Raw genomic sequence first — 23,254 nt, 5'->3', positions numbered from 1 at the left:
ATTCATTTTTGAGACACCGTTTCTGAGATCCTTGAAAAATGTATGTTTCAGAGCAGCTTCTCAGGATCCTGAAAACATTTTACAGTCTGGTCATGAAAGAGGCATTTAACATGATGTAAAGTACAATTGCAGATATTTAGCTAAAAGCACAAACAAAATAAATTTCTCTTTAATCCGGTCACACGTGCAACTTTACATATGACTCGCACTTTGACAGAATAAAGAGTTAAACCGCACTTCTACAGCTGCAGGTCAGACTTGAAATGAAACCAGTTTGAGTCACTTACGTTGAAAAACATCCTTTTAATAGGTCCGTGCCACACACTAGTGAAAAATAAAGCTCCTACAAAAGAATGATACTTTTATTCCACAATATCTTAAATAAAGTAACTTCAAGTACTTTTGACTTGGGTACAAAAAAATCTAGCTGCCTCCATCAGGCCACAACACACAGCAAGGTTCAACACAGTGGTTAAAAATGGCCTTAGGTCCTTGTATTGTGGCAGATTGTGAGGAAATGTATTATGGAAGCATAACTGAATGCTTGTTGTTCCTTTTTTTTCTCTTTTTAGTTATTATTATTTATGGGGAGGAATGATTTCTGTGTCACTGTCCAACTTTGGAGGCCTTGTTGGATTGAAATCATATAAAAAAATAATTATCATAAAGAATGAAAACTAAAAACAATAACATCCCCTACATGCCCCTGTTGGAAGGGTAGGCACTACCAAGATTAAGGATACCACAGTGTTTGCAGAGGATATGTATATACTGTACAAACAATATTTATGATAATGTTTTCATCACGTTCACTAAAATAGAATGCTACAATCATTCTAAGGCATAAACAATATCTTAATATTCTTAAACAATTTTTACACATTGTTCCAAACAAGACATAATATAGACATTAATAAACAGTATATACACATGAATCACCATAGCCTAACTGTTCCTCTGCAGTTACTGTAAATAAATGCAGTTTTACAGATCGAACAATTGAATACAGTCCTCCGATGCCCCAAAGCACTGAACAGTGTAAACAGCTCTTTTTTTTCTTTTTTTCTTTTCTTTTTTTTTTTGTCTTGGCTTTGTTTGATATTTGGGAGAGAGAGAGAGAGAGAAAAATTATAACACAATAACACATTCCTTTTCAGAAGTCAAAGCAGTTCGGCTGATTCCTCCTTTTTCATAGAAAATGAAGTGGACCTTGATTCATAAATAATTATTACAAAATTAAATACATTCACTATAATACGATTAAATAACAAACGAACAAAAAAACCCAAATAAACAAAAAAAAAACTATTTACAAGTAGTGGAAAGTATTCTAGCGCAGACACATCAGTGACATTTTTGAGGATTCATTCAGTGCAGTGTTCTGAGACAGGGAATGGTATTGCACTATGACACCCCATTTCTCTGGGACTCTTTGGGGCTTTTATCCCTGTTGTAATAAATCCAGCGCACCTAAACAACTTTTTATTTTTCAAGGTGACACCTCTCCTAAGCACACCACAGGTTCCTTATTAAGGAGTTGGCTTCTTCTTCTACCATCCTGCAAAGCCACGTTCTCCATCACAAAATAAAAAGTAACACCTGGTGCTCCGGTACAAAAAGTTGAATGGGTGTATTGGGGAAGAGTCTGAACAGACTTTTTTTTTTTTTAATGTTAAGTGTTTTTTTTTGTTTGTTTTAGTTTGTTTGTTTCAGAAGCTCAGTCCAGCGCTTCTCAAAGAACTTCCTCATGTTATGACCAGCTCGACCAATGTCTGAATTGTCTTCATTGAATTTTTCACAGTTATCAAAGACCAAGTTGACATCGATGATGAACGTCTCCAGGTTTTGATACCTGAAATTAAAAAAAAAGACATATTCAGGTTAGAGAGAACAGCAGACACATCACATAATTTCTTGAAAAAACAAAACAAAACTGAAAACACTGGTCTTGCTTTAACTTCTGTGCGAGGCTTTTAGCAGAAAAAAGAACCAAGAGAAGCGATGGGAACTCACTGGCTGCTCACAAGCTTCTCACGTATGGTGGAGAAGTCCATCGGTTTCTTGATGACCTTCCTGTAGCCAGGCACCGATTTCAGGTTGACAGGTGTGAGAAAAGGCCATGCATCCTGATGCCGCTCCAACTCAGCAAGGAGTACTCTGTAGGACACACAAACACACAGTTAAACTCTGGCCATGACTTTGTGTAAATATAAGCTTTGTGTGTAACACAGAAAAGCTTTCTTTCATAATTTCCTTTTACGTTTAAGCAGCTATAACCAATATTTCTGGATTGACAAGGGATCGGTTACATGTGGGTGAAGTGTGTGAATGAGGCTCCCATTGTGCCTGAATACTGGAAGTTTCTTTTAAATCATTGTTTTGGGTTTATGGTACACAAAGCTAGGACTAGCTGGTGAACAGTGGAGCATTAACAGCTGGTGAATCAGATATTTCCCCAGAAAGCTGAGTAGACTGAAAGCTGAGGTAAAAGAAAGCTAAGATAGTGCTGCTTTCCCCTAAGTGGTTGTGTAAACAGCATTTCCTAACCAGTGTATTTCAGCTTACTGTTTACAGTTTCTTTCTGCTGCTGGTCAAAAATATGTCCATGGAGGTTTAAAGTTTGCATTTAACTCATAATCTTTAGGGTTTTATGAGCTAATAAAACCGCTAAAAAACAAAAAAGACTTTGTGCTGAAAAATTCCAGGAATGAAATACTGCAAGTAAACGTTGATCTGAGGTTTTGCGGCTTTAAACACAACAGAAAATGTAAAATACATCAGCTTCCTCCGACCTTTCCATACAGCTTTGTAGCAGGTGGAAATTACTGTGTAACTACTGAGAAGAAAATGACACAGAAAGACAAGTGCAAACATGCCATGGAGACATACCTGCATAATCCCAGGTCCCTGTTGTTGTCTCGAGCCGTCTTGGCTCGCTTCACACACCCAGGGCTCTCCTGATTGGATGCCGTTAGAGCAGGTGAACTCTCCTCCGTTTTCCTCTTCCTGCTGGTGTCTTTTGCTCCTTTTTTGGGCGTACTGCTGGCACTTGCTGAGTCATCCTCCGACACTTCCCCGTTACCGGCCTGCTTTCCATTCTTCTTCGCCTCTCCGCCCTTCTTGCTACTCCCCCCACTAGATGCTACTGGTTTGGCTGGAGGCTTTTTGCTTTTGGGGGATGGACCACTTGCCTGCAAAAGTACCCAAAATTGCAGCATTTCCTTAGTTCGGGTGCTATTCAGACTGGAACCATTTAGTTTCATCCTCCTAATATTGTCCTTTCCTAAAATGTCATATCAATTTGCCATATCTTACACAAGCAATAATATTTAGTCCCTTTGCTGACCACATCTGCGTCAACACAAATTCTTTAAAGCCTGCGTTAAAAATCGTTACTCAGCTTGTATCAGTATGAGTATGACTTATGAGTTTTACTGTCACTTAATGGGATAAATCCATGCTGCAGACAATAAAAGTGAAGAGCAAGCAATAAAACTCTAGGGAAGGAGCAGCTGATGAGATTTCTTTGAGCGAGCAAGTGTCCTTGCGGTTTAGATGCACAAGATATACTCTACAATGTGTCCTTTTTCTTCTTGCCTTTCTACCATCAACTTTACAAAACAGGAGTAAAATAAGTCCTGAGATGAGTCTAAAAAAACAGCACATTAAAAAAAAAAATCATAAGTAATAAAAGGTTCAGATACCTTGGATATGCAGGCCGGGCAGTACCAGTCTCCTTCTGGGATGCTGGTGATCTTGGGTTTGTGACAGTAAGTGTGGCAGCCTTTGTCACAGCCATCACACAGCAGGAGGAGGTCCTCATTATCCCCCTTCTTGCACATCTGACAGTACTACAAAATAAATGCGTCCATTAAAAACAAGTGCAAACTTTCCAAATAGTTTTCAATTAACATTGTGGACACAGGCTGTTGCTTTATTCTCTTACCACTTTCATTATTGACCTCTCCCAGGCAATGGACTTCTGCAGTTGCTGGATACACATGGCCAGCTGGGCGGCGCTGCGCACTTCGCTCAGGGCCTTCCTCCACACTTTCATACCGTGGGCCACCTCCTCCTCGCTGCTGAGGGAATTTAAGGGAAGGTTATGAGAATCAAAATAGATACACATATGGGAACGTGTGGGGTTATTTACACACAAACTACAACCCGTAACCAATAAAACTAAGGCTGCTGTGTAAAATGTGAATAAAAACAAAATGCAGTGACTTGCAAATAATTTTAAGCTCGTGTATATAACGTTCAGGGGCATGATCACAGCATTTTACTCTTTATTTTAAGCTCTATGGTCATTTTGAATTTGATGCCAGCAACATGTTTTAAAAAAAAGTTGAGACAGGACAAAGACTGTGTGTGAGACGCTGTAAAGCGTCGTTAGGTTCAGTAGTGAAAAGAGCGCTGATGTGAGGCTGAGTCTCTAAGAAGTCATTCAAGATGGACTGAGGCAAAGTACAAAACTGGTCTCTGGTGTGACAAATCTTAATTTGAAAGTCAGAAATCATTGACTGCAGGCTAAAGAGGGTAAGACCTACCCAACTTCTTATAGTATGGGCACCATTAATGCTAAGGAAAATACACACAATTTAGAGCAACAAATGCTGGCAGTGTGTCATTCTCAGGGAATGGTTTGCTTATTTCACAGCTCAGAATCAATCTGTAGTAAGATCCTGGCTACTACAATCCACACCTGTCACCCGCTGAAAACATTTGGTGGGCCTGAAACAAAGCTAAACTTTATGTCAAGCAAAAAAACTGACAAGTTTCTGAAATGTGAATTTATCAGTTTCTCGACATTTAACATGTTCCGTTTTTAACTAAACAAATTATTTTTAATGAGTTTCAAAACACGGCATTTTGTTTTTATTTAAAGTCCACACAACTTTTTATGAAAATGGGTTTGTAGTAAACTGTGTCAGTTGAACCAGATGCTGTAAAAAGCTCCATCTGGGCAGAGACAGGCATGACGTTTTTGGGAGTATAGAGTGCTGGGGAGAGGTACACACTGTTTTTATCATGTTAAGGGGGACGCTCATGCAGGAAGGGTAAGTGTATGCTGAATAGCGGGAGCTGTAAGTAAGCCTATAACTGAGGTTGCTGATGCACAACACCATGCAGATGACTTTAGGGGGGAAAATGGCAGTGAGTGGAGCCCCTCCCACACAAAAAGCTGCACAAGACAAAAAGGAAAAAAAACGAAAGAAAAAAAAAGCAACAGGCAACCACAAAAATCTGCTGTGAAATCAGCAAAGACCCTCACCCTTTGAGTAATATGGGAAACAAAAAAAGCACACATAGAGAGAGGAAAGGGTCTTAGTGGGAGAGTGGGGAGCTGGTTGGAGAAATGACCTACCCTTCCCTGTCAGCACTAGTAGATGGGGCGGGGGCAGGGACAGTGACCGTACCCACATTATCCAGCCTGATCTGAATGGTGGTACCTAAGGGGCTCCTCAGGTACCTTCTCTCGATGTTGCGCTCCAGATCAGCCAGACGTGTCACTGCAATGTCCAGCGGGTTGTCCGGGTGACGCATCACCCCGCCCTTCTCTCCGCGCTCCTCCAGATGCTCCTTGGATTCCTTGTCTCCCGTGTTTGTCGCCGATGCCGTGGATTTGGTCAGGGGCTTGTGCTCGTAGTACACCAGGTCCTCACGCTCAGACTGAGGGTCCGGGTACGTCCAGCCCTGTGAGAGGAAATGAGCTGTTGAGTTTTTTGACCTCTAAAAAACCCCATAAATTTCACAAACAAAATATGTAGAAATATTTGTGCTAGTGTGTTACTATTTCACCTTAACCTGCAGGCTGGCTGCGGTGACCTTCCTCTCCAGTTCCTCAACCTGCTGCAGTATAGCGATGTCCATTTCCATTGCTTGCTCCTCAACACACCAGCCCCGCACCGACTCCACACTGACCTGGCTCTCCTCCAACTCATGGAGCTCAATCATGGCCACTAGATAAATTACACAACAGACACATGGGTTAGGCAGTGAAAGACAGTTGTTCATATAAACTTCAATAAACCTCACTGATACAGTATTAGCAATTTATTGTGGGATTATAAGGAAACACTTCTAAGCGTGAATGAATCTGTGGCACATCATTATGTGCTCAGAGGGGCTGTTTCCAGACTTACCGTCTTTGTGTTTGGTGCAGACCTGGGGGATGATCTCCATGTATTTCTGCATTTGTCTCTGGAGGGCCTTCTCTCTGATTCCTCGGCTGTGGAGAGCATTGACAAGAGCCCTGAGCTCTTCGATGTCAGACACCCGCCACCAACCTGTCAGCATCTCTGAGCACACGGGTGTGAAAGCAAGAACATGTTTTGCTCAGTTAAGACATGTTACAGTCAAATCAAACTGGGCTTAAGTAAGGATAGCATTGGCTGATCTCATTATATATATACAAAATAATACATCCAGTGTCGCTCACCTTCTGGGATGGGTCGTGGCATGGCGTGGTCGAGGCATTTGGGCATCTCCAAGGCGGGAGAGGGCATAGAGCAAGTTTTCTCAATGCGAGGTAAAGGCGATTCACTTTTACTGGAGACACTTGCTGCTGTGTTGCCCTCTACAGAGTGACCTGGCATGGGGCTAGGGCTGCTGCACAAAGGCAGGCTGGGACTTATCATTCCACTGGGCCAGCTTGCGAAAGAAACTCCTAGCAAAGAGACACCTGACTTAACCTGTGGAGAAAAGAGGGACAATAGAGGGGTGAGGAAGGTGGTAGTGCACAAAAGGAAATATAATAGCAACATGTTTACCAGCCAGGATTCTCACCTGCAGGGTGGATAGTGGGTAGCTGAGGATGCCAGTTGGGTGGTGTGGGCTGGCAGAGGCTGAGGCAGCAGAAGGGGTGAGAGGGAGAGCAGGGGATGGAGGTGGGGATTTGGGTCTGGCTGGGGTGGAGGATGCCTGAGGAGACACACGAGGGGCCCCTGGTGGTGTTGTGGTGAGGGAGGAGAGGTCACAAGGGTTGCGAGGGAGCAGACTGAACCAGTGCCCACTCCTTTCTGTTAGCACTCTGAGCAGCTGGTCGTTCGCTTGGAATGAAAGGTGTGGCGATGGAGCCGGGGATGAGGTTGGAGGAGTGTTCCCTGGGCTTTCACGTGCAGCTGGCAGGCACGGGGCAGATAAAGAGGATGAAGCCAGGTGAGGGATGTTTGTTGTGTCGTTAGCGGTCACCATGGAGGGAGCTGTTGCTGCCGCTGTTGCAGGCTCGAGGGTATTGTGAGTGGGGGAGGACGTTGACATAGTGGTTGTAACAGGAGTGCCTAGGGGACTGCCATTCTGTCTCACATGGGGACTCTCCTTGTCTTCTGCCTTCACAGATTCTTTACCAATGTCCTTGCTGACTTCTCTGAGAGCGCACAGCTTGGTTACACAGCCTGGTTGCTGGTAGAAGAGGGTCGGGGAGTTTTTCTTCCCCTCGTGTTCCTTCTCCTCCTCTTTCTGTTGCTCCAAGTCCTGTGTTCGAGCGCTCTGCCCATCGAGGTTGGTGGGTTTCTCCTTCTGCAACTCAATCTCTTGAGGTTCTTCTTTGACCTTGACCTCCTCTGCTGCTCGCCTCCTCCTTTGTCGCTCCTCCTCCAGTTCCTCTGGAGCTGCAGGAAAAATGAGAAAAATGTACTCCAGTTAGAAAGTGAACTACTGTAACACTGAAACTGGATCCTGATTATTGGACATTACACTAATTCGCTTGCTTTCGGAAGACAGGCAGAGCTGTGTTATTAGTGTTGACAGATGCTATCTCAAATTAGTCTTTATCTGCGTATTTCACTCGGCAACAAAACAGCTGAACATGCAGCTACACAAATTATAAAAGGTCTTTCTTTGTCTTCTTGCCAAGCCTGTTACCATTACACATTCATTTTCCAAATATCCTCTCAGATAAGCAAAGTGAAGCATATACGTATTCAGAAAAAAAAAAGTGGGCGGTGTACTGCAACAACCTTCTCCACTCTCCATGGCTTCAATGAAGACCCCTCCACAGTGGGGCAGTACCCAGTATCGGCGGCGGTACCGATCCTGTCCATACATCATAGAGCGTAGGGAATGGGATATCTCAAACAGCTTTCTTCTGGTCTGATGATGTTGCTGCAATTGTACAAAACATACATGGAAATTACAGACCTTCAAAAAACAGAAGAAATCTGCCCTACTGGTTTTTGTTTTTTTGTTTTTTTCTGTGCGACATATGAAGCATCACATAAGATGCTAATGAGGTCATTTATCAAACTAATTAGTGCCTTCATTAGTAAACAGACCTATGGCAACACAAATATTCACACATTGTACAAATCACATTGTAGTTTTCAACACATTTCGCAGCTTGAATTCCAAAGTCTAGCATTGCAGGTGTCTGAGGCATTACTTCTATTGCAGCAGGAGATTCTTCTTTAATCTCACTTTGTATATTCGAGTATATCCCACATTAACTGGATCAATCAAACACTGATTCTCATGCATTTTAAAGCATTTAAACGTGTTCAAGAAAGACATACCTTGGCCATTTTTTCTATTTGCTTCTCCAGTTCCTCGACACTAGTAGCATGGTCAACTTCATCCTGATAGAAGGAACAAAAAAATACAGGAAATGTCTTTGAGCAACTGCATAAACATTTAGTTTCTTATAATGAAGCTGGCTCTATCACCTTACCTCATCATATGTCTCCACTTTTCTAACCTTCTTTATTTCTTCCTCCTCCTCTTCCTCCTCTTCCTCCGGTTGGTCATCACTGTCATCGTCGTCGTCGTCGTCATCTTCGCTGTCTCCACCCAGTTTCCTCTTGCGTTTGGTGGCTGAGGATGGAGTGCCAACAGACTGGTTCTCTTCCACACCCATGCTGGCTTCCCTCTTTCCAGTTCGTTTGGCATAAATGGTTCTCAACCTGTATAAGGACACAGGAGTTTAGTCTGACCTAGTATGGAGAACAAAAACATTATTTTTAGGGTTAAGAAATCTTACTTCTTCAGTTTTCCCTCCATAATGATCTTGTCTTTCCTCATATTTGCCATCTGATCCAGGTTCTTGTCAATCTCACTGCACGAGGAAACACAATTCTGTTAATTATAGCTGTGGCAGTGTACATCCATTGTTTTAGGTAATCTCGGAAACTAATAAATATAATGAGTAAAAGTTCATGGGGGTTGGCTACCATTTACAGCTCAAAAAAAAAGCTTAATATAACAGCTGGTATCCCAGAGCACAAATGAATACTTTTATTATTTCCCTACAATAAAAAGGACTGCAAATTACTGCTCCCTACTGCAGCTTTATTAATTGTTCTCCACCGTATCAATAAAAAAATAACATCACTGGCTCAGATATAATTTGAGTGTTAAACAAAATAAAACCACATATACTGCATTAACTAATTTTTTCCAGTGTGTGGTTGGTGAAAAGGACTGTTAGATTTTTAATTTTGTCTTTTAATTAAGTCCCTTCAGAGGAAGAGACACATCCTACACTGACATATGGTAATGTGCAAAAGTCTTCTTTCTTTTATTCTATTGAAACATGTGCAAACATACATAGAAAAACAGTGTATGAGGCAACAACAATTCTAATGAATGACCACGTTTATTCATTCTTTAACACAGCGTGAACTCTCTTTGGCAGATTTCTTTTCATTTCTTTAAGTCGTCTTTAGGAATAGTTCTCCAGGCTTCTTGTAAGACATTCAAAGTTAATCTTTGGATGTTGGTTGCCTTTTGCTCTGTTCTCTGTTCAATAATGACTAATGTTGAGATCCAGGCTCTGTGGAGGCCAATCCATGACTGTGTGTTTTTCTATCTAAGTATGCTTTTACTGCATTGCTGGTGTATTTGGTGTCACTGTCATCAAAGATTATGCTGTTGCCCATCACATCCTTTCCTGATGATACTGCATGATGGATGAAAATCTTACCATACTTTTCTGTGTTCATAATTCCACCAATTTTGGGAAGGGCCCCACCAACACCATTTGAATTCATCACTTCATCAAACCTGTTGACACTGATTTTCAGTCTAGTTCTCGTGTAATTTGGCAGACCTTAGCCTTTTATCCCGATTCCCCTTTCTTAAAAATGGCTTCTTGACAGCCACCCTTCCACTGAGACCTTTTTTGATGAGGCTTCAGTGAACAATAGATGGATCAACTGAAAGGCCAGATACACCCCTCAGGTCCTATTCCTTGAGAATATGACTTTCAGATACTGTTCATTTCCTTTAGATATTTTGTTTGGGGATCACCTTGCTGGTGCAAAAAATACTATTTTATGTCTTTAAAGGCGTGTTACCTTTGTCATTTAACTAAAAATAAGCTGCTAGACTTTTAGAAACCCTGGAGAATTATTGCTCAAGACTACTTAAATAAATAAATAAATAAATAAATAAATAAAAGAAAGCTTGGCTCCTTGGAAGTGAAATATGGAGTATTTCCACAGTATTGTGCAAGACTTTTGCACAGTACTGTGGAGTACTCAAAGTGGTCAGTTACCTACCTGATGACAGCTTTGCTGCAGGCCAGCTCATTAGCCAAGAACCCCAAAATTGAGGCCTTCTGAGCAGGTGTGTGAGCCTGAAAGGCCTTTGTCTTCAAACTGAGAGCCAAAGGAGCCAGATCTGTATTTCCACAATGGGCTCCCATGTACATCTGCAGCACCTCGGAGACATTATCTCTGTTGATGCCAACGTTAGTCAGGTGGTCCCCCAGCATGGTTTTTGTCTAAGGATAGGGAAGTTGATGATACCAAATAAATTATATATATATATATATATATATATATTTTAAAATAGATGAAAATGTTCCCAAGACTTTAACCTAAAAACAAAAATATCACATTGCTAGTAAAGGTATAGAGGCATCAGCATTAAAATAATGTCAAGTCAAGTGTAAAAACACTGATTTTGAAGTCATTCTAAATGACTTTGTGCAAGATCTTTATAATCCTAAAGTTAGTCCTAAATGTATATGATAAAGCTACATATGGTGGCATTGTTAATCTATCGTATCTTATGGATCATATTTACTGACTTGATTATGTCTCAGCTACAGTCCTAAAGCAGAATCAGTCAGTTCAAAACGCAGCTCACCTTTTGTCCAGGTGGCAAACCAGGATCACAGACTGCCAGAGAAAGCAGTTTGACCAGAAGGTCTTGAACTTGGCCCATGCTGTCCCCCACATTAAGCAAGCCCTCCTGTAGCATTCCCAGCGTGGGCACATCCATGTTCACATCGAGTCCCAAAACCTTTCCAAAGCCTCGCAAGAACTGCATAAGCATCAGGCAGTCCGACACGGCACGTCCTGGTAGGATGAGTCCGGGAATCCTGGAGAACTCAGGGAGAGCCTGGATGCAGCAATATCGGTAAAATTATGACTCTTTTTGCTCATATTAGGATCAATTAGTAAAGCTTAGAAAAACATGTGTGTCACATGTTATGTGAATGTGCTCAAAATAGTATTGACAGCTTAGTTTGTGTATTTTGCAGTATGTTATTTTAACCACTTGAGGGCGCACATTTCCACATAAAAATATTCAGTAACGTGGTCTCAAGAAAAACAGTCCACTCAATAATAATAATAATGATGATGATAATAATAATAATAATGATGATGATGATAATAATAATAATAATAATAATAATAATAATAATAATAACAATAATAATAATAATAATAAGATACCTTATGATCAGACAGACACATATCTTCATTTGGTTTCTTCAGTTCCCTTGCTATCTCCAGCTCCAGCCTCCGTTGCTCCAGTTTACGCTCTTTGTTCAGACGCTTCTCATCCCTTTTCTCCTGCCGCAAGCGTTCACGCTCCTAGAGAGTCCAAAATTCAAGGGAGCATTAGGAAAGAAAAGTGTGTGTGTGTGTGTGTGTGTGTGTGTGTGTGTGTGTGTGTGTGTGTGTGTGTGTGTGTGTGTGTGTGTGTGTGAGAGAGAGAAAACAGACAAGAAGGTTTACTTGACTTTGCTGAGCTGTGTTAGAATTCAGCCTAATGCTGCTGTGCATTCAAAGGAAAAGTGCTTGAGGGCCAGAATCTTTTGACTTGGTAAGTGTGCAGAAAAAAAAATGAATGAAGGGAAAGAGCGCACATAAAGGAGAGGAAGCAGGAATCCATCGAGGGAATAATGACTTAGGCTCTTTTTATGGAGTGGACTGTGCACCCGTGTGTGTTTCTGCATTTATTTGCGTGCATATGGGCTACCTCTGCTTTCTTGCGAGCCTCAACAGCCTTCATCAGCATTACATGTTGCCTCCTCCTTTCCCTCTCCTAAAGGGGCAAAAAACAAAAAACAAAAAAGAGGCAAACATTAACAAGCACACGTTGTACATACAGTAGTCAAGGCCAGCCTTAGTATAATTGTGTATTAATGTAAAACTGTGATGCACTAAATTCAGTAGAGGCACCATACTTGAACAAACACAGAACAATGCTTCACATGTATACACTTTCACATGTATGGTGGAAGCATAAGTGAAGAGTACAGTAGTACAATGACAACCAAAAAGCAACACATAGATGCGGTACAAAATAGATGTGATGACAGGCTCAAAAAGAGAAGCAGCTGGAATCGGTGACGGCGCCTCTAAACTAGAGCTGACACAACAAAAGCAACAAAACACTAGTTGCCGGAAGTCATCTGACATGCCACATGTCATTAGAGTTATGATAAAAACGATCAATTCTGCTACATGAATCAATGATATCGCCTTTTTTGGGGGGGACACATCATACCTGTAATATTTAGTAGGGGGTTACAAAGAGGAATGGATTGTGAGGTGTAACTACAAACTGAGCAGTTTCACTTCAGTGGTTTTGGCAGCTTAAGTGTTAGCACAGTATGTGACTGCTGAGGATGAGACGTCTGTGTTGTTCTTTGGTGCATGATACACAGTCTACTGCCAAAGGGCACAGGAATCACTGGTGACTGACTATCATTTTATTTGATCTCTTAAGGTTTCCCGCTCCTCCATATCAGGCTGTCATTCCCTCTGTGATCCACCAGAAAGACACAATTGCCACTATTAGGGCTTGCCAAGGACATTTCCAGTTCTCGCTGACTAAAATGGGCTGTTTTGTGAGGACTGTTTTGTCATTGTGATAAACAAAACAGGCTAGATGCCAAGCACTCTGCCGCAATATTTCTTTGTGCTTATTTGTTTGATTTATCTACAAATGGAAAACTTGAAAAACGACAGAAAGCCTGTGGCATTCAGCTTCTTCCAATTCATCAAAAACAACGAATACGTTAAAGGCTTTTATGATAATAAACTGCGATAAATCAAGTGCGATACGGCCACACGAGACAACTTTAAACACACGGGATTAAACGCGCTTCCTAATTTCAAACACTGTAGTGCACGTGAGGTTGATGCAGTAATCGGCCTGGTCCACGACAGGAAGGCGAACCTTTAGATTCAGCTGCGACTGTGTGTGTGAGTGTGTATGAGTAAGAAGGGCTACAAGCAGGAGAGCCAGGCTAAAATAAAAAGCTACATAGAACCATACAGTCCCCATGGTGAAGATGATTGTATTCTTGTTCTGTTTTTTCCCCCCCAAAGGTCTTTTTTTTTTTTTTTTTAATTCCAAGGTACCCGCACCAAACTGGTGGGAAATCTGCCTGTAAGTGTCTCCACCATGAAGACGAAATGACTCTCAGTAGCTGTTTTCATTCATTGTGCATAGTATAGGAACAGTGAATGACAGAGAGGCCGGGATGGGGCAGGTTAAAGTCCAGCACTCTGTGGACTGCAGAACAGATGCACGGACGAACAGACACAAGCTCAACGTCTGGGCCGAAATCGTCAAGCACTCACGGGTAACACAGGCTACTCCAATACAACAGTTAGACAATGTATGTGATGGATGGAAACTCCTCGAGCGCACTTTGAGACAGTGAGTGTGGATTGGCTAGCGGTCTTTGCAATGCATTCTGAGTAGAAGGGGAGGATGGGGGGAGGGGGAAAGAAGCTGCCTGGCCACCGTGACAGGGTCAGTTGTCCCTCAGGACAAGCAGATGGAGGCAGCATACTGACTCTTTCTCTCTTTTGTTGGTTTTGCTGGAAAGCCATGCAGAAGAATGTAGTATGACAGCAGCCAGTGCTACACTTAATGCATTGCTATGACAACCATAACACAACCAGTTACACGATGCAGGTGTTAGATGTACAAAAATAAACATACCCATACCATATCTAGTCTATGCCTCTCCAACTCCTGGCAGAGAGAGTTGGCAAAATATTATGGAACAGAAGTAATATCCAATACCAATAAGCAAGGCGTTTTAAACAGAGAAATACTCACGTACACACACTCATGCATGCCTATATTTAAATACACAAAGTATAAACACATCCACACACGCACACACACCTTCAAATTTTTATTCAAGTCTGAGGTAAATGGTTTTATTCAGCAGTAACTATGAGGTTCAAGAGGCTCAGTAAGTTGTTTCGAGTGCCTACCTGTTGTTTGAGCATCTCCGCTTGCTGTCTCCTCAACTCTTTCTCCTTGAAGGCGAGAATGAGAAGATGAGAGAAAAATCAATATGCTTCCATTGTATTAATATCGTGAAAAGTACAAATACAGGCTGATGGAAAAGCCCCACAACACGGTAAATGAATTATACAATTCAATTAACAGGATTTTTGGAGACAAATAAATAAATAAATAAAGGTATATCACAGTTTTCCATATTTTTTCCAAGAGTTTCATTTGTAAGCATACCTTTATACGCTTTTCAGCCTCCAGTATTTTGGCGTTGGCGGCTTCTTCCTTCTTTTTCCGTTTGGCCTTTGAATAAAGATTAAAGTCAAGAATCACGGAGATGTATATCATTCAGGCACATCAAGTCCAATCAGACTTGGGCTCTGCAGCACTTTAACTGATTGTTTGCAGTTTTCTGGTTTGAGCAAAGATTTCATGCTCCTGAATGCCAGTCAAATTTGTAAAACACAGCAAATGAATAATGTATCTCTTTAACACGTAATTGTGAAAATGTTGAAGCCTCCTGTTAAGAGTGGCTTGCCAACCGTGTCAACTCAAAATTGATTTAGTCCTGCTAAAACACTTTGAAGCTCCTACAGTATAATTGTGTGGCCCTGCATATGTGTGTGTTTGTGTGAACGTGTCTGCATCCTTGGATGTGTGTTTGTGTGTTGAAAACAGCACCTTTTTTTTTCCCTCGACCCACTTATGCTAAACTGTTACTGTTGTCTGATGAAAAAAAAAAGACTTTTCTGTCCAATTTAAATAAGGTCTGAAGAGGCAGCAACAGCCATTTTAATATTCAACAGCCGTCAACCAAGACCAATTTAGCATTAGTTCCATGTGGAATTATGCCTAAGAAGACGCAACTCCCTCCAATGCATGCTGCTGTTCAGTAATGAGCTTTAGGAAGATTAAAACACTATAGACTGAGGGGCTCTAGCTATCCAGGAATGTTCTGCTTAATCAGAGGTGCTGCTGGATCAGATTCTGTACCTCCAAAATTTGCTGCGCTCTGAGTTCCTTCTCCATCCGAATTTGCTGAATACGCTTGATCTTTTCCTGTAAAGAAAAAAAAAAACATAATCTCTTAATATTTTAGACATCCCCAGATAAAATCACTTTCCAACCACTCTATTCCAATTGGGCCGGGCAGAAAGTCACAACAACAAGTTTAGCACTACAAGTAATAATGGTAATTGAAAAGTAAGCTTTAAAGGATCAAAAAATAACAATTCAACATTTCCCGCAGTGCTCACAGGGAGTGTGTGTGTCAGGACACTTAGATAAGGAAAAGAAGGGAAAAATGCAGTCAGCACACCCACAAAGAAGACCCACCTGCTGCTTGAGAATCTTGATCTGCTCTTTCTGCTTCCTTCTCTCCTCCGCTGCCATGATAGCTACAAGAGTCAAATCAGTGTTACATCAGTGTCTAGAAAAATGACCTATAAAAACACGGGCTTCCAACTGTATTCATATCTGAGAGACTCGGAGTTGTTCCGCTTTATTTATTTAAGAGGTCTCACTGAGATCACAATGTATTCTTTTAACAAGGCACGGAGAAATTCAGGGGACTAAATTAAAACAGAGCACTGTAAAAATAAGGCCGTGACTCGAAAACAATCGACATGCATAAACAACCTCGCTAAAATGACACATTTTAATTAGAATCTAAACAACACTGTCAATCCTTTTACATCTACGGCTTTAGGGTACAACAGGTTTCTCACTATCATGTCTCAATCCTAATTTTCAGGACGTTGACATTTGTGCTTATTTTTGTTAATTTGTGAACATTTATGCTTCGCTTATGCAGGAAATCTCAGCGACCTCATGAACACTTTTGTAGGTCAGGTCTGATAATTACAGATGATAGCTCAATTCATCATGAATCGCTTAACTCAAAACAACGCATACAGACACATGGCCACACCGACTGAAAGAGTCACAAAAAAACCTCTCAGAGCTACTGGAAGGAGCTACAGCTGCAGCTCATTCCAGTTTGAAAAGTTATTTTACGCTTTCATTTATTTGCTTGCTGTCTGTAAACATTAAAACTTGGCCCTGGCTCCTTGTACGAGCCTTCTTCGGTCTGTTGTTGTGGTTATTAGCACTGAAGGGAACTAAGGGTGTTAAATATCCCAGCAGCCGATGCTCTCTTCACGCCAGTAATGACCATCCAACTTTTTCATCAAGCTCACAGCAGTAAGGTGGATGAAAATGCTGTCTTGTTTAACAAACTGAATGGCACTGTGATTGGCTTTGTTTAATGCTTTTAAGGAGATCTCCACAATCCAATATAGACAGTTTGGGTTTATTACTGTTGTCAAGAGACGAACTGGAGCCCAGCTAGTGCCCAGATCGCCCAAGACATTCTGATCCATGACAGATCAGCAATCATCGCCCCAACCTAGCTAATCAGTATTCAGAATTACCTTTGAACTTGCAGACAGATATATACACATGAAGGAAAACAAGCTGCCTCAGCGGATTTCTAAGCATTTACAATACTGGACTGCATCCGTCAGATATAATGACATTATGTACAAAGCAAATATCAGTGGCCTAACATGGATCCTTGAGGGACACATTCATTAACAACTGGCCCCACACAGATACACAGCAGCTACACGGTACATCCACAGTTAAGTCACAAGTGGCTGGTATTCATGTTTGGGTCACTTGTGTCAGCACATTTACTCGATGGATTTGAGCTGTCTAGTTGGAAAACTTAAATTAAAAAAATCAAAGTGATCTTCGGGATTGGGATCAAAATAGTTTTCCCCTGTTTAAATGTTCTGGTGCATTATACATTTCTGAATGTATAACATGTCTAGCTACATCTCTGAATTTAAGCGAGAGCTAAGCAAACAGTCTTGAGATTGGATGCAATAAAGATTAGAGGAGAAAGAAGATTAAAGCTTAAAAAATGATGAAAACAGTTTTGAACCTACATGCAAACAAAGGCTATACAAGCAATATGAGTTCTTGCCGGGCTTTATACTCTGTTGATTTAGATCAAAGTAGTCTGAAGTGACCGACTGACCAATTAAATAACCTCCGCCAGCATGTTTACAGCCCTGTACTCGCTTACCTTGCTGTTTCCGAGCTTCTTTGGCTGCACGTGCCAGCGCCTGCTTTTCCAGTTTTCTCATTAGTTTCATCTGTGCCGCCTGACGGGCTATTTCTGCAAAGTGGAAACAAAAGCGGTGCCGGTGAGAAACCTCTGTAGTTGTACTGGACATATAAATAACTGGGATCGTTCCTAAGGTTTCATGTATAAAGTTTAGCAATTGCAACAATAAACTTAGAGTGATATATTTATCCGTTAGCATTTTTAAAATACTGCAATACATGTCAAAATTTTTTTACATAGGTAGGGCTGAAAAATCAGGTTTGCAGGGCTTTGCTAAGCAACACAAAGGCACAAAAACAAGACATGTTAACAATGGTGATTCATCTTGACAAGTAATTGTTGTTAGTATTATTCAGATAAAGTAGGTGGCTCAAACAAAAAAGCCTGACAAAAAACCAGAAGACAGAAAAAACTTGTCCTTGTGCTAAAAAAAAAAAAATTGAAACTGTGACCCCTCCGCTGTCGTTAGCTACCCGAATAATAGCTGGTTGATGAATGGCACACACACTTATGACAAACATATTTCAGGGCTCATTTCCTCTGCTAACCTTGAGCCTCTAGTTTGCGCAGAAGTTTGACCTGACTGGGACTAGGGCCCTCAGGCGCCAGTGGATCGCCTACATTAGGGGGTCGTCCCTTCCTTCGTCGGTTACCTTTGGCACCTTCGCCTGCTAACTGGCGCTCCGAATTTGGGGGACGACCCCTTCGACCTTCCATTGCCAAAATACGAGGTATGACCTCCTCCTCCTTTAACAGGCTCCACTGTAAACCCTGGAAAAAGGGACAGGAAAAAAAAGTAGAGAAAGAGAGATTGGGAGGGATGTGGAGAGATGCAACAATGAATGACTTGCCAGCATGAATCATTTCATGTGACTAAAGGACAATTAAATCATTAGCTGCTAGGCTCTGATCTGGGTGCATTCAGCAGAGACTGAAAATGATATATCATTACATTTTAAGTAATTCACAATAAAACACAGGCTAAATAGCAGATTAAATAAGAATTCTGTTTCTCTTGCCCCTCAGCACTGCTGTATTTCTATATTAGCACTTCCCCTATTCTGCTTCCAATTACAAACACACATCCATTTCCTAGTTTATCTCTTTGTGTCACACACAGACATTACATGGAGTATATCAGTGGTCACCTGTGGAAGTAATGTCAGCTGATTATTACATTTCTCCATGCACAGTGCGAGGTCTATGAACTAGGACTACTGAGGGTTTTGGCTGATTCCTACTCATGCCCTGACAGTGACTGCTGCATGAAGCTTTGCCTGCCGCTAGATGAAAAGATGAAGAGGGATCAGGGAAAGAGAGAGAGAGAGATGAAAGGCAGTCACCTGGGGTCCTTCTCTGGCTTCATAGAAGTCACCAACCCTTATCTTTGCACTGAAGCTAAAATTATCACGCGTGATGCCACTTATTCCATTTCTGGATAGATACTACAGAAGAGAAAATAATAATGGCGTTGGTTTAGGCAGAAAAAAAATGAAAAATGTGAAAATTAGCGACATTGAAAAGCAACTGGGAGGCACTAGATGGAAGGGAGTCTACGGTTACAGTGCATCGGTGCAGTGCTGCTAATCGTTATAAAAGCCAGGGGACAAAAAAAAAAAAAAAAAAAAAAGAGCAACAGCTCTCAGGAGGGAAAAATGGTTCTGACCTTGGGGTGCACAATTCAGGCCCTTTCTTATTTATCTGTGGCATCGCCAGGCTTTTACTGCCTACTGCCTGACTAGCAGCGAGTGGATGTTACTGCATGGAGTTGTTTTCTTTTTTTGTGTGTGTGTGCGTGTGTTTGCACGACAACACTCAAAAGGCAGTTCAGACAATCTGTGTGTTTGTGCTTTTGATGAAACAAACAAAGAAGGCCGCGGGTCATATTAAATTGTACAAATGGGGCCAAAGTCGTGCATCCCAACACTAACCATTAATCATTCGGCGGGGAGGGAGAAGGAGAGGTGAAAAAAGTGGCACAAGAAGTGAATCTAAGAATATCATCTGTCACTATTATGGTCACAGAAAGCAGGGAGGGTGGAGGCGTGGGGTGGGGGTTTGGAGGGACAGCTGGAGCAGTAGCATAGATAATATAGAACAAATCCTGATACATAAGCATTTCTTTGAGCAACGTGGATGAGCGGTTTTGCTGTTATTAGAGGGGGGAAAAAATCCTTCCGTGATAAATCATAAACCATCCCGCAGTAGTCGCTGTTACAAACAAAACTGCTCATCTTTTTGCCCAAAAAGAATCTGTATCACGGATTCAAAGCGCGCTGTGAGGCCATGAGGCCCAGGTACCTTCATCACATCTGGGTACTGCCTCAGTTTCTTGCCACAGGGGGCATAGTAGGCCACCTCGCCCTGCGGCCGTCCAGCCACCGATTTGATTCTAGTTTCCCTCCGCCACCTAGGTTTGGGAGATGGAATAAATAACACTGATGTTAACAAAAACAAAAAAATGAGTACATCTGTGGCTGAAGTAAAATGTAACCCGAGTGTGTTTGTTGAAATCCGTCACTTATACGTACCCTAACTCCAGAGGTATCATCAACTCCTTCTCATTCATCACCCTCTTCCGCTTTCCTAAACCTGTGGAGAGATGGTTTAAGTTCAGATTTCCTTAACTTAAGAAATTTACTAACACCATGTCTATGGTATATATATTTACACACATTCATAAGAGTGAGCACAAAACACACATAAGAGAAAATGTCACTTAGAGTAGATGACAGGAAATGTCTGCTTGAAATATTTCTGGCAAGCTGCACTTATATCCTATTTTCTCTGATCTGGGTAATCTCTTTGCATTGAAAGAGGCAGAAATCAACCTTGTTGCTGTGCCAAACAAGTTGTCGAGGCTCTCGAGCATGGCCCTGCAGGACCTCAGAGCTCCGGGTAAGCTAAGACAACCAACTGCTTTCTTCCTGCCTTTCTAAATGTAACAATCACTTCATCTGAGGCTGATGGGAATATACTCCCTCTGGGAAAAATAATTTACTCCAGTAGCATACTACAGTGTTGTTTGTGAGACTGAAAAGATCCAGCAAGAGAGAGCCTACTAAAACTCATCCTTCACCTCTTGCATTAATACTTTTCCCAATGCAGCATTTTGAATACATTACCTAACGGAGAGGCTAGGCTGCAGGAGGAAGAGCCTGGAGAGCTGTGATAGGCCAAGGCACTGGAGCTGGTGGCAATGGTGGGAGTCTTGATGACCTGGAGGTTGAGTGGTGAGCAGCTGGTGGCGGTGTGATTCGTTGAGGTGTTCAGTAGTTCTGGGCCTTTGGTTAGCCTGTGGGGAGTCATCTCCTTCTTAGATGATCCAGATGGCAGCAGCTTTAACTCCTTCACCTTCTTCCCAGAGATGTCACTGTCCGAGTTGGTGTCAGACTCTGAAATTGGACACAAATGTGCAAAGAGGAGTTAAAAAACAGAGAGGCATCAATTCACCAAAGTGGATTAGCATTTAATATCTTTTTTTAATGACTGGGGTTTTCTTTAATTTTCTTAAACAACTGCACAGACATAACCAATTATTTGATTAGTTCATCTGCAAAAACAACTTAACAGAACTGTTCAGAGTTATTTTTTTTTGTTCAAGCAAAAATGCACACTATTTAAGAATCACAGCTTCTGAGCTGTGAGATTTTAACGCTTTTCTTTGTCCTATATGATAGTTACTTCAGCTTGACCTGGGTTTCCTCTCCAGCACTGGTATTAAACTGACTGACTAATCTAAATAATTAGAAGAGTAATCCGTAATTAATATAGTGGTTAGCTGTCAGCCCTGATTTTTATCTTCAGCTCCTTTTTTTAATTGTGAAAGTTACATTCACTGCCGTAGAAGGTACCAACCTGACAGACTATCATCTGAGTCCTCTTCATCCTCTTCCTCCTCAAGATCATCATCCTCCTCATCATCATCATCTCCTGAGTCATCAGATTCCTTGTTGGCTGGGAGCCCAGCTGTGGGGTTACATGTCCCAGGGATCCCCACTCCAGGAATTCCAACTCCAGGGATACTAACTCCAGGAATCCCAATCCCAGACTCTCCTCCTCGAAACAGATCTACTAGAGACTGCACCAGATGGTTCTGAGAGAAGCCCTTCCAGGCAGCTAAAGGGTCTGCTTGTCCCTGTCCATGTCCTAGCCCTGGTGTCTGTCCCTTCCCCTTGGCGGTCTTGTTCTTTCTGGATCCATGGCCTGTTGTAGCATGGGGTGAGGTAGTGGGGGGCTGTGACGGAGGCCCAGCCTGGCCGGCTGCCTGGGTCCTGTTTGCCCCTGTGCTCAGATTGACAGGCATCGACCCAGCATCAGCGTCACGCTGAGGGGACTTGCCTTGAGAGGCAGAGTCTTTGCGAGGTTTGGAGATGAGGGCCAAAGGTGCGTCCTGAGTGGTGCTTTGGATGACTCCATTTGGGTGATGGGGTTCAGGGAGCCCCAGCAGGGCACTTGAGAGGAAGAGGTTGGAGTGATTGTTCTGGGGTGGAGGAGGCGGGACGGGTGGCAATGGCGATGAAGACAGAGATGTCCTCTTGGGAGATTTGTTTGGCCCCTGCTGCTGCTTCTTTAGCTCAGCTGGGAACGTCTGCCCTTGGGACATGAGAGTCTGGGAACAGAGGAGGAGGAGAGAGGCAGAGAACAAGGAGAGGGATGGAGTCAGAGGGAGGGACAGAGAGGGAAACAGAATGGGAACAACAAAGAAAGGTTAGGGAAAAAAACAGAAAAGAAATGGGACAAAGTGGAGTTGCTTTAGCTGTCAGTTCACATCACTGCTGATTGTTTGAGCAGGTGACAAAACTACAATGCTGAACACTGGTACAGTTAACTGTGTCTAAGCTTCTTTTAGGGAAACAAAAAGAACATAAATGCAATAACCAAAGGCATTGTTCTCGGCCAAGTTTACAGAAAAGAGACACTGTGTATCTCTCTAAAATTGTAATTACTTGTCTGCACATTTGAAAAGCTCCATCATCATTATCACCATACAGCTAGACATGTTTGCCTTTTGTTTTGGCTTGTTTTTTTATTTTTTATATTTTTTTCACAGCGAGGACCAGCTTGGCTCAATCGGTGTTTAAGCAAAGGCAGGTTAGACTTTAATGTTGCACTTTCAACTGGATGTGATATGAAGTGAAACAAATCAATTTCACAGACCATGAAATACAGTAACAGTGCTGAAAACCACAGGGGGAATTCGGCTTGCTGTAAACTTCTCTATACTGTTAAAAACAAAAAAGGGAAATGAATACGCTGATCCCAATAAATTTTGCTTATTGATCACGGTGCTGTCGTTCATATTTCATCTGGAGAAATCGAATTTGTGAAGTGAAAAGCAAATACAAATGTCAATTTTTACAGCATTTCATCTGAAATCGGGAAAACCATAAATAATACAGTGGAATCCGTGCACAAGCAATGGTTGCCTCAGGAAAGCAACAAGACTAAAGTCATTATCTGTGTCATCTCTACAGCAGTATGCTAAACGTAACCAATGCAAATTAGTCAGAAAATTCAGAAAAATCTGATTTAAAAATTTGAAAGTTTAAAATTTTAAAAAGTCAATGTTCATAAAAGAGGAGATTTTAACTTAATAAAGCATGCTTGGCCAGCATCCGCTGC

General features: G+C 41.8%; 1 protein-coding gene across 13 annotated transcripts in view; it reads right to left on the bottom strand.

The window, feature by feature from the left end:
• Window positions 1-283: 283 nt before the first annotated feature.
• The window catches only part of baz2ba (bromodomain adjacent to zinc finger domain, 2Ba), a 68,068-nt gene continuing 45,097 nt past the window's right edge, over window positions 284-23,254 (bottom strand). The window contains exons 9-38 of one of the 13 annotated variants that reach the window (XM_063473641.1): window positions 21,488-22,241; window positions 20,755-21,024; window positions 20,161-20,221; window positions 19,931-20,039; window positions 18,973-19,074; window positions 18,178-18,400; window positions 17,588-17,680; window positions 15,832-15,893; window positions 15,490-15,555; window positions 14,734-14,799; window positions 14,472-14,516; window positions 14,191-14,223; window positions 12,211-12,276; window positions 11,682-11,822; window positions 11,089-11,343; window positions 10,497-10,720; window positions 8,978-9,052; window positions 8,669-8,900; window positions 8,514-8,576; window positions 7,962-8,106; window positions 6,790-7,613; window positions 6,443-6,695; window positions 6,147-6,302; window positions 5,803-5,963; window positions 5,369-5,697; window positions 3,947-4,082; window positions 3,705-3,851; window positions 2,890-3,191; window positions 2,014-2,157; window positions 284-1,852 (exon numbers count right to left, since the gene is read on the bottom strand). In XM_063473641.1, coding sequence (XP_063329711.1) covers window positions 1,696-1,852; window positions 2,014-2,157; window positions 2,890-3,191; window positions 3,705-3,851; window positions 3,947-4,082; window positions 5,369-5,697; window positions 5,803-5,963; window positions 6,147-6,302; window positions 6,443-6,695; window positions 6,790-7,613; window positions 7,962-8,106; window positions 8,514-8,576; window positions 8,669-8,900; window positions 8,978-9,052; window positions 10,497-10,720; window positions 11,089-11,343; window positions 11,682-11,822; window positions 12,211-12,276; window positions 14,191-14,223; window positions 14,472-14,516; window positions 14,734-14,799; window positions 15,490-15,555; window positions 15,832-15,893; window positions 17,588-17,680; window positions 18,178-18,400; window positions 18,973-19,074; window positions 19,931-20,039; window positions 20,161-20,221; window positions 20,755-21,024; window positions 21,488-22,241 — 5,694 coding nt within the window. In that variant the 3' untranslated portion in view covers window positions 284-1,695. The remainder of the gene's footprint in view (window positions 1,853-2,013; window positions 2,158-2,889; window positions 3,192-3,704; window positions 3,852-3,946; window positions 4,083-5,368; window positions 5,698-5,802; window positions 5,964-6,146; window positions 6,303-6,442; window positions 6,696-6,789; window positions 7,614-7,961; window positions 8,107-8,513; window positions 8,577-8,668; window positions 8,901-8,977; window positions 9,053-10,496; window positions 10,721-11,088; window positions 11,344-11,681; window positions 11,823-12,210; window positions 12,277-14,190; window positions 14,224-14,471; window positions 14,517-14,733; window positions 14,800-15,489; window positions 15,556-15,831; window positions 15,894-17,587; window positions 17,681-18,177; window positions 18,401-18,972; window positions 19,075-19,930; window positions 20,040-20,160; window positions 20,222-20,754; window positions 21,025-21,487; window positions 22,242-23,254) is intronic. The other 12 variants (XM_063473650.1, XM_063473685.1, XM_063473714.1 and 9 more) reach the window with 12 other exon arrangements.

This window comes from Pelmatolapia mariae, linkage group LG1 (assembly GCF_036321145.2).
Source record: "Pelmatolapia mariae isolate MD_Pm_ZW linkage group LG1, Pm_UMD_F_2, whole genome shotgun sequence".
NCBI classification, from domain to species: domain Eukaryota; kingdom Metazoa; phylum Chordata; class Actinopteri; order Cichliformes; family Cichlidae; genus Pelmatolapia; species Pelmatolapia mariae.
Note: the sequence above shows the minus strand (reverse complement) of the source record. Positions and strands in the feature narration are given on the sequence as shown.